The sequence below is a fragment of the Zalophus californianus genome, chromosome 13 (genome assembly GCF_009762305.2).
Source record: "Zalophus californianus isolate mZalCal1 chromosome 13, mZalCal1.pri.v2, whole genome shotgun sequence".
Classification (NCBI taxonomy): domain Eukaryota; kingdom Metazoa; phylum Chordata; class Mammalia; order Carnivora; family Otariidae; genus Zalophus; species Zalophus californianus.
In genome coordinates, this window is record NC_045607.1 from 46,272,494 (window position 1) to 46,283,792 (window position 11,299).

Genomic DNA, 11,299 nt, shown 5'->3' on the forward strand with positions numbered 1-11,299 from the left:
GTTTTCTTTTGCATGTACAACCTAATGAAAAGTTGTTTTTTTGAAGCACGGTTGATTCGAGTATTTTTATACCACTGGATGCCACCTGGTCTTTAAAAAACCCATTATTTGTTTTATATTGCATTGCGACGCTATAGCATGTGTACGTATGTGTTGGTACCCCTTCCCCCCAATCCTGTTTAATTCATGAAACCACTTCTAAATATATTCTAAATATATTTATTTGCTACTGTGGATCATATTATTCAATACAGCATATAATGACCATTTCATAATTTATTAATACCTTGACAGTATAGCATGTCACTGCAAGCCACACACAGACTTTGGTTGAAACATCAGATAGTTGTATGTATCTGTTGGAGGGGAGGGGGTTACTGAAACTCTTGGGATGGGAGGGGAAAAGAAATACGTCCATTGCTGTAACCAACCTCTGTTTCTATTTGTGTGTGTGTGTGTGGTGTTTGTGTGTGTGTGTGTGTGTGTGTGTGTGTGTGTGTGTGTATGTGTGTTTCCTATTTTGTTTAGTAGGTTTTCTCCAATGACCATTGATGGAATGACCAGTTTGGCTGGAATTAATATCCCTGGGCACCCAGGAACAGGGTGGTGTATTTTTGTGTACAACCTGGCTCCTGACGCAGATGAGAGTATCCTGTGGCAAATGTTTGGGCCTTTTGGAGCTGTCACCAACGTGAAGGTCATCCGTGACTTTAACACCAATAAATGCAAAGGTTTTGGATTTGTGACTATGACAAACTATGATGAGGCTGCCATGGCGATAGCTAGCCTCAATGGATACCGTCTGGGAGACAGAGTACTGCAGGTCTCCTTTAAGACAAACAAAACGCACAAAGCCTAATGAGCTCTTGTCCTCAGTCCATTTATATATGAAAACTATACAACAAAGGCAAGTTAAGAGAAACTTTATACATTAGTAAATGTCTTTGTAAGTCAGTGTTGAGATGGGGATAAAACGACTACTTAGCATCCTAAGAAATATGTGAGATTTTTTATTGCTAGTATTTGAATTAAAACTTCTTAAATATCTTTTATGTTTGAATATGGACAAGAGGTACAGGGTTTTTACCTGTCACATTGCATTCTATTGCCTTCTTTGAAGAAGGTGGACCTTTTAAAGTGTTTCAGCTAAGGGAAGACATTTCTTTTCTTTTTACATAACTGCCTTGAACCTGTGAGTAAATATTGAGGCTTTGTGTTGTAATTCTTCAGTTGGTTGTGTCTTTTTTTCCCCCTTTTATTTCTTTTTCTGATTAGCTTTGTGTTTGGTTTACATTTAAAGCATTGCTGTTATGTCTAAGAAAAGTATTTTGAAGTTTACATTTTTATTTATGAAGTTAAAAACAGTATTTATTTTGTAATTATGATTTGGGTTGGGGAAGGGGGGGGCTACATTATAAACGCTTATTGTAAGAATACTGGAGAACTTTTCGTAAAGCAGTACCTTGCCAAAGAGATAAGAGCCTCTTTGATGTGGGTTTAAAAAAAGCATCTATTTTTATAAAAAAGAAAATTTGGAGAAACTTTTTACTGGTCCTGGAACAAATATTTTGACTTGAATACTTTGAGAAATCTCTTCATATGACACCTAGTGAGCTTTTAAAATTTACCAGGAAATTTGCAGCGGTTGGAAAATTTAGAAAGATTTATGATGTAGAAAATACTACTTTTGAGATCTTTGTATGAAAGGAGTAGAATCAATGGGGGAAACACTGCTGGTTTCGTTTTTGTAATCACCAGTGGAATGTCTGATCATCCTGGTTATTATGTGATAGGTGGCTCACATTGATTTGTGATTTTGAAACAAATAAAAAAAATTTACAAAAGAATATATAAGAGCAGGCAAGAAATTTAAATTACCAAGAGATGGGGGAAAAAAAATCTGTTCTTCCTAAAGAAATCCCTTCAGATAGAGCTCATGGTGTTTAGTGATGTACTTGCAGTATTGTTTGAAGAATTGTTTTGTCTTAAGGAAAAAAAGATGTTGCACATGATTTGTACTGCAGCAAATCGGCAAAAGTGATCTGAGTTGGATATATTTGAAGGTATTTTGAAAGTTACGTTCAAGGCTAACACCTGAGCTTTGTGTAATGTAAATAAGACCTTGTGTTTATGAACCTTTCAGCTAATTTGATTTTTTTTTTTCCCTTACATGCCAAGTGATGTTCAGGTTTTGAATGTTTTTGTATCAGTTTTTTCCTTTGTAAATGGCATTAACATTGTTACTTGAGGTCTTGCTTAATCACTTTTGTTGTCCTGAGGACTTGAATTTACAGTGCATCAGATTTGTTGCTAATTTTGTCTGTAGATAGTCTAGCTTCAGCTGTTTATGGTGATGCTACATTTTCGTTTATAAATATGTTTGTGGTAAAAAAAAAATGAGTATAACCATAGGTTTTGAACAAATTTCCTTACATTTTTCATACAAAAATCATAAATATCTGTATGCTACTGAAATTTAACTTTGTATGATGCTTAAACCACTATTTGGGGAAATAATAAAATAAGTCTTTACCATGTATGAAAGAAATTTTAAAAAATACAAAATATTTTCTGATTAGCATCTAGCTTATAATAAATTTTCAAAAAAGCTGAAGGCAAAAATGCCTTCATCAGGATGCACTGAGAACTATATAGTTACGTCCTGCTTTTTGTATAAACTGAGATGCTCACATGCTTCCCCTTAGAACAGGCAATGTGCTATGCATAACATAGTTGTACATTATCTTTGCGGTTGCGTTGAGTTTTTTTTATTATTTAAAATTGTAGTTATAAAATTTTTCAGTATAGTACAGTACATATACTGTGAGGCGCGTGCTAAAGTGAATAAGCGAGTTTTCATGCTGACCCACTCAATGCTATTCAGAAATCAATTGGCTTAGCACTTTCTCATATCCTTAGGTGCATTTAGATTGTCAGAGTTAACCTTCTGCGTTTAAAAAAAAAACTAAAAAAAAAAAACTAAATACATGTATATATTAAAAAAAAAAAATAAGGTTTCCCTCATGGGAAAACAGCAGCTACATGCTTCTTTCCTATACTACTGTAGCAAACCAAGGCATTGATGAGAGGGCATGCAAATTGTGCTTCACTTTACAGTGTTTATCAGAGCACTTAATAAAATGTAAGGCTGGTATTTATTTGAAGTTGTACAGTATGACTTAATTCACATCTGTTGGAATAGAAAATATATTCTGTTGAGTATTTAAGAGGCTGTACATGTTTTCTTTTGTGTTTGGATTCTTTGTACTTTTTCATGTTCAGTACATCAATAAACAAAGTTGAAGGGAAAGAACAGTGTGGTGAGTAGGTCTTTATACACATTTTGGGGGCTCCTGTGCTCAGGCTAATAAACTTACCCTCTTGAGTTAAGAGGTTCTCTCAGAGCTTTAGTTGAAAGCTGTGTTATCTAAAGTAAGAATTCCAGAAGCATGTTAATTTGAAGTAGAATGTGCAAAAAAAATTTTTTGAATGACATTTCTGATAGTTAGCTTTCAAATATTACTTAATGAGTAATTTTTATAGGAATACTTGCTTTCATCTGCTAGTTATAAAGTTTGGGTAATTGGATGCTGACATCATTCTATTGCTCTGATTTAATAATCAACTTTTTTTTTAAACAAATGGGAATTGTCTTCACACATTTACTTGAGCGAACGAAAAACCAAAGAGAAGGAAGATAACTTACTCTGCTTCTGCCAGCAAGGTTTAATTCACCCATGGGATTAACTGCTGGTGTGTGAGATTTATTTTTGTTGCCCAAGTGCCAGATTGTCAAGAGACTCTTCTCTGAAATCAGAAACTCCGGTTTCATTCGGTTAAGGCTGATGTGTGTAGCACGTGTCCATGTCAGGAACTGTGCCAATCCTGTGTTGCATATACATGTTCAGTTCTCATTACACATCCTTACCAGATCTGTGCAGGAAGGAAAATACTTCTTGCTGATCCTTTATGTGAAGATTCTACTTCTATAGAACTTAAGAAAATTTGATATAATGAAGTACTTTTTTTTCTTTTTTTTCTTACAAAGTATACCAAATGGTTTTTTAAAATTTGTATCTGTCAGTTTTCTTTTTTTTGGTAAAAAGCCATTCTAAAAGTAATTGTCCTGAATTCACAACTTAGTAGTCAAGAGAGTAGCTGAGTGATAAGACAATTCTTTTTCTTCTAATCTCAAATCTCCATACCCCCTTCTTTATTATATGAATTTAATACTCTAATTTTGTGTTATCGGAACATCCTTCCCTCACCTCTCTCCTCTTGCATGCTTACCCGTATTTTGACTGGTTTGCATGTCAGCAGTTCTTTTATATTTGAGCAGATAGTGGAAAAATTCTCAGGAAAGGAGGTTGGTGAGACTACTGGTATACTTGAGAGGTTTTTTTTTCCCCCCCCTTAGAATCCTTTCTCCCCTCAAGCTTGCAAATCATCCTAGAGTAGTGCAATTCTGTGTTAGGGTTGCCAACATAAATTTTTTAATCTTAACATCATTTTATGATATTTTAATCTGATTTGAGTAGAAGTGTTAGCATTTTAGCCTTTCTGTTTAAAAAAAAAAAAAAGAGTGTCCTACCCTTACTTTATAAGACATTCAAAAATGTGTAGTGGAAGCTTGTAACATCCTACTCAGAGGGTTACCTAGAAATAAGAAAATGCATATATTTTAACAGTAAGTATGTGGAAATTTTAATATACTTCCAAAACAGTATGCATATACTTTTTATCGGGAGAAGATACATTTAAGAGGCATTGGTTTTGATCCTTTGTATCTGTTACCATATCAGAACCTCAAACGGAAGAAAACAGAAGTATTGCTAAAATTGTAACGATTATTGTTGGAAGAGCACTTATAGCTTCAGTCATTGCAGTGAATGGTTCATTTTTCTCTACTATTTGTATTCTTTCTCTGAAAACTCCCAGAAGTGGGCTCAATACCCTTTTAAGTTGGAAGGACTAAAACATCTATACCATTAATTCAGGCAGCCTGTTGAATATAGGGTCACTGAAATTAACCTCTCCAGAATTCTAGTTTATAGAAATAAACAGAAGCTATTCGGGCTGTTCAACACAGGTTTATTGGTGATCTGTGTATTGTGCGTTGTGCCCCAAGCCTATAAAAATGAGCACGATGTGGCTCTTACCTTCTTGGAAACTGTCACCCAGAAGGAAGGGCAGATAAGCCACAAGGCCAGGACCACAATGTCGTTAAGTGCTGTGAGAGCCCAGAGCAGTTTCCAGCTAACTTGGTGTAGTTTTTACAAGCCCAGTTACAACTTGCAAAAGTGAACCTGCTTTCCCCTTCTTGTGGATCTGGCTTTTCCTTTGTTGGATTTGATTATTAATTCATTTGTGTAGTTTTTAATCTGACATTAGTGCCATTTAGTGAATCTTGAAGTGCTCTCATATGCATTAAGTTGCCCATATCCTTTCTGAAGCAAAATAAGTTATTATATACAATAATAATACAGTAGTTGGGTTGACAGAAGAATTTGGCCAGATGTTCTTGCCCTCTGTAAACATATAATAAAGGGGTGACAATTTACAAAACACTAATATGGTAAAATACCCTGAATATCAAAAGTATGCCAACTGGCATTATTCTACTTTGAATTAAGACATGCCACAATCTTAGGGTCTCAAATTCAATATTAACATTACTTTTAGTTTAAGTAAATATGCAGGTTAAGATGTAGTAGTTAATACTAACCCCCAGAAACACTTACGGATGTTACGTTTTCAAATACCTGATAGCAACCAAGCATGAACCCCCACAGCATACAGTGTCTCAAAGGGATAGACAGTAGGGTTTGGATGAAATAAGCTTCTCTGTTCTCACACAGTCTGTCTTGTGCTCAAGAAGATTTGTCCACATCTACAAGTAACTATACAGTAGAAAGAAGATCAAGAGTGGAGTGCTGTGCAAAAAATAAATTAAAAAGAAAAGGAAGGGAATGGTGCGTGGATGTGGGTGGGTGCGCGCGTGTGCGCGCGCGCGTGTGTGTGTGTTGGAAGGGTAATTTGGGTGGGAATGGGAAGCCACACGGTGGTAGCAGTTGAGCTGGGGCATTAAGTGGGATTTGAAAAGATTGGGGGGAGGGAAGTCAATGAGAGAACATTGATCAAAGGCATGTGGGTAAGCTTCTGTCTACTTGTAGTATTTTCTGGGCAATTAAGTCATTCGATACAGACCTTTGAGTTCGTTAAACATTTTTATGTCTGTGACTAGTTAAATCTCAGATGAGTCAGAAATCTGAGTCCATAATGAAATACAAAGTATCTAAACATCAAAACTTTGTTCTTGCTCCTTCGCCCATATTTATACTCTAACACTAAAAATACCTGCTATGATAGGTAATCTGTGATTTTTGGAGTTGCTACGCAGGACAGTGCCTTCTTTTAAGGGAGATGTTTATTTGGAGCATTTGTTCAGTGTATGCAAAACAAAAGCAAAAACCCCCACAAAATCTCCCCAGTAATCACCCCAGAACACTGGACCAATCTATTTCTCAGTGTGTATACCCTTTCAGACTCTATGAGTTTAGATGGTAAAGTGATCCTTCTGTAGTGTTTATACTCTTTCTAGGGCCATAGTACTCATTTGACCTTTAACGTTGGACTGCAGTTTATATTTTTCTTAACCCACATTGCTCAAGAATCACATTCCTAGAAGATGAGGGGAACATTGTAAAACCCAGATGTTCCTCAGGTGTTTCCAAGATGAGGTTTTAGTTTGACAGCTTTTTACATTTCTGGGGTTTTTTGGAAGCTCAGTTAAATAGCCACACCTTCCCTTTCCATGAAGAACCACAGGAAAGAAAGGCATACCATTGAAGTGGCCCTTCAAGGGGGGAAGGGCTTGTTTGCTCATTCTGCAGGCCCCTCGGACCTACAGATCGTGGCCAGCCACATGGCGTCTCTAACTCTGATTTTCATTGTGCACTCCTTCCGAGAATCCTCCCTGGACAGTTTCAGAAGCCACCAGCCCCACCGTGGACTTCCTTGCAGATTTGAAGAAACTGGCAGCCCCCTTCTGAGGGACCCACCCTTTGGAATGAAGTGCAGTTGGCAAGGTAGCTTTATTCTGTGGATTGCACTGCAGATGCAACAAAGGTGAAGTGACTGCGATGAGACTGGGGAAGGGAAGGTGGTGACCCATAATACAGGCGATGGGGCTTCCAAAAGATGCAGAGCTTTTATTTGTTTTATGTGGAAGGGAAAGCAGCTAGCTGGGAAGTACCCTTAAGCACCTCGTTGAAAGTAAACCCCCCATATGTTCCCAATCTTTTCCTTTCTCAAAAAAAAAAAAAAAAGGTTTTGTGAAGTTGCCAGTTTTAATAATTGCAAGAAATAATGCAGGTTTTCACACCAAAATATTCCCTAGTTACTATCAACAAGGATAAGTAGCTGTTGCTATAAATGTTCAAGCCACACATTGCAGTTGCTACTGTATTACTTAAATATTCTTTAGCAGAATTTCATCTTTTGAGAATGGTTGCTGTTGTGTGTTCTCCATATGTACCCAAGTAATGCTGAGAGGATTCTGGTTTTCAGAAGTTACTCTTAGAGAAGTGCCTGTTTTACACCCATAATTGTGTGAGGAAAGTCCCTTTCAAAGTTTCTTAAGTAAATGACTCATGCTCTCTGTCTTCAGATTCAATGGATTTGAATATCAGATGATAAAGACCCACATGCTGTCTTTCTTAATGAAGGGCAGTGAGAACTTTTTATTAAGTTGATTATGAACTTCTCCAAATAAAGATGTTTTTGTGTGTGTAATGGTAGTATACTTAAAAAATTGTGCTTCACAAATGGTTTTGTGTGATGGGCTGTAGTCCTGAGATCAGTAGCTTGACACCCCTGTTAGCCCTTTGTGACATGGTGGCACAGGTTGGGATGCTCTTTTTTAAATATTTTTTTTTAAAACTTCTCTTTTGGTAATTCTTTCGTTAAATATACATTGAGCACCTGCTCTGCACCAGTAGCTCTGCTATGCTTCTGGGCTTAACATTTAATTTATGTCTAGTTTTTCTCCGGTTTTGAGCCGGAAGACACTTCAGGGGTCTTGTTCAGCAGATGTGTGAGTCCGTCCCAAATATGTTAAGGTTCTCAAAGGGTCTTTTGCTAATGTGAGACCTGGCACTTGAACCCAGCCCTCCCCAACTGCTGGATCTTTGCCCTTCACAATCACTGAGTTACTAAAACACATGCTGAATTAACTCGTATAAACTGTGTCCTTTTGTGGGATCAGATTTCTTAAATCCTGCAGGATATATATATATATGGCATCTAGAAGTTGAACATAGGCAAATACATGTATTTTATTATGAGGCACTCGATATTATTTTAATCCCTGTGGATAATTTCAATCAAAAATAATAATACAGTCCCTGTGGAAAATTTATAAAGTACAGAAAGCACAAATCAGAATTAACTCAGTCTTCTGAAAAAGATATTTGAGCACCTTTTTTTCCTCTGACACTTTTAAAGTCATGATTATATATCTAATCTTTTAAGAAATTTTAAGCATTCCAATTTTGTTTTGGTTTTCTTTTGATAAGGATTCTTTACTCTTTTTTTTTTTTTTTTTTCCCAGGTGTGTATGGAGAAAGTTTTGTTTTGGTTTGGTTTTTTTCAGACATAAACTAATGCATTCTGATTTTGGTTTAAGACCTGGCACGTGAACGCTGTTGCCTGGTTTTTATTGTATCAGATTGCTGCTGACATTTTCTCAGGGAGGGCTAAAATCCCAGGGTTTCTACATGGTTTCCCATTACAACTCCATGGCTCCAGGCTAAAGAACTATTGACGTCCAGAAACTGGGGTGATGTCTCCAAGTGTTAAGTTGTGGAGATACCTAAAATGCCTGCTTGCCATTGTCTACAGCGGGTATGTGGTTGTGAGCTTCACCTAAGCTGCTGGGGCCTGCACGGGGAGAGAACTATGAAGTGCCTTCTTCTCCTGGACAGAAGACATGTAGATGTCCCAGAGTACTGATAAGTCAACTGCTTCTATCCTTTCTTTCCTTAGCAAAAAGAAATGCTGGGCGAGGAGAGGATGATGAGGCACCTAATTGTGGGTGAGTAATTTTTCTTTCTCCCTCCATGTGTCTCTGATTGCAGTGATCTTCCCTCTTGCAACGGTCTGAGTAAATACTAGCTTCTTATTGCTTGTGCTCAGAGAAGTAGCTGATGGTAGAAGAGCACTTTTATAAGGATTGAGGAGGCTGAAAGACGCTTGTTAGAGTGCACCTGGATCCTGCCATGACATCACAGGCAGACCATAAACGGCTCTCCAGAAAGCACAGCAGCCTTTTTTCACCCCTTTCTTAACAATGAGACATAGATTGGGCTTGTTCTCTATTCAAGCATCCTTATGAGTAAATGTCTATTTTTACGGTAGAGCTGCACTTCAAAAATAGCTCCAATCAGTACGACTCTTTTCCCCCATATGTTAAAAAGTTATACATGAGTTAAAATATCTCAGATTGCTTAAATTCTTCCAGACACAAGGCACTTTTCCTTTTTCCTTTTTTTTTTTTTTTTTTTGGGGCGGGGGGCAGAAGTGCGGGGGAGGATTAAATACAAAGCAAGGACTTTCTGTCTGGCCCGCCTCAACCCTGTTTGTTCTTGGAGACTTTTTTTTTTTTTTTTTCTTAACCAGTGGCAGGGCTTTTAAACCAAGATTTGAGATTTCTGACTGTTAAAAAATTCATTAATATTTGGCGGGTACAGTCTTCTTCCTGGAGCGATTGTTTATTTTTGTTGCTGAGACAATTAGCTAGAACAGTCACAGTTGCAGCTGTTAGATACTATAAGCTCCAGTGGAGATCATAAAAGGCCTTATGCCCATTTAGAGTCTGTATTTGGATTGTTTTTAATGGGTGATTCTTCTGGAGTCTACTGTGTTAGCAAATTTGATTGGATGATCCTGAGCCAAATCAGATGTACAGTGGGATCGTCAGCATGCCATGCTGATCAGAGTCTCTTAAACACCTTGCTCTGGGGAAGCCGGGATGGCTGTGTCTGCCGCTGCAGAAAGAACCTGCCCTGTTCTTTCCTCTCTGAGTCCTCCCTGTGCAAACCCAAATATGGTCCATCCAAAAGCGTCATGCTGTTTTCTCAGTAATTTGTCCTTTGCTTTTACTCCTTGTTTGTTGCTCTTGATTTGTTGGGGCTTTTGTGGGATAATCTACATGTGCAAGTGTGAGAAAGAGATTCACAGAACAGTCTGGTGCCTCAGATTTGTATCTTTAGTGAAGAATGACTTCTTAGATCATCTTGGCTCCAGTTTAATGCCTGACACTTCCAGAAACAGCAGCTCAAATGAAGGGGCTGTAGGTTTCACGGTTTTTATCATGTCTTTTGCCTTTGAATATAGTTTTGATAGAAGAGGGTATATGTGTGTACATATTTAATAGTCCTGTTGCTTTAGGATTCGCAATATACTATTATATACATTTTGACATTTGAATGTCACAGTAACTTGTGAGGCAGGGAATTCTGTACTGTCCCCATTTTACAGAAGAGTAGATAGTCTCTAAGTTAGTGGGTAGCCAGCCACCTGCTTACTTTCTTTACTGTAGCCATTTACTTTTGTACAAAAAAGAAAATACATACTTCTTGTATTTTACTGCCAGCGTACTAAGCTGAAGCAGGTTGATGAACTCTGCTTTATTTTAAGGCTGCTAGAGATTGCTTAAGACTAGATATAGTGGCTTCCCAGAAAGTTAGAGTAGAATTAGAATTTTTTTTCATCTTTATTTGGGGAAATAATTTGGGAATATTGGAGGGTTTTGGTTTATAAGTTACTATAAGTGGGAATGTAAAATGTACAGTGAAAGTTTGTTTCCTGCTAGCTAGCCTAAATTAATTAGGACTCAGTACATTTTGTTGAGATTTAGACACTTATATGAAGATATTTTTAGAGCAGCCTTTCAAATGGTAATTGATTGACCAGATGGCAATCTGTTTGATCAGCCGGCTTCGATCTATTATTACTAAGTCAAGTGCAGTATTTCTTCTTTAATCACACCCTCTCTCCAGTAAATTTTTTCATATAGTTGGGGAGGTATGAACACCTGTAAACCAAAAATCTTGTTTTTTGTTTCATTTTGTTTTGTTTTTTTAAAGTAAGCTCTACGCCCACCGTGGGGCATGAACTCGCAATCATGAGATCAAGTCGCATGCTCCACCAAGGCCAGCCAGGTGCCCCTAACCTGGTAACTTCAATAAAAAATTTTCCTGTAAAAATTTTCTCTTTGGGTGACTTTATTTTTCAGTGA

General features: G+C 37.3%; 1 protein-coding gene across 13 annotated transcripts in view; it reads left to right on the forward strand.

Moving 5' to 3' along the window:
* ELAVL2 (ELAV like RNA binding protein 2) overlaps positions 1-3,301 on the forward strand; it is a 163,585-nt gene extending 160,284 nt beyond the window's left edge. For 9 of the 13 annotated variants that reach the window (XM_027616907.1, XM_027616908.1, XM_027616916.1 and 6 more), the window contains one exon: positions 529-3,301. In XM_027616907.1, the coding sequence (XP_027472708.1) occupies positions 529-859 (331 nt within the window). In that variant the 3' untranslated portion in view covers positions 860-3,301. The remainder of the gene's footprint in view (positions 1-528) is intronic. The other 4 variants (XM_027616918.1, XM_027616911.1, XM_027616915.1 and 1 more) reach the window with 1 other exon arrangement.
* Positions 3,302-11,299: the final 7,998 nt, after the last annotated feature.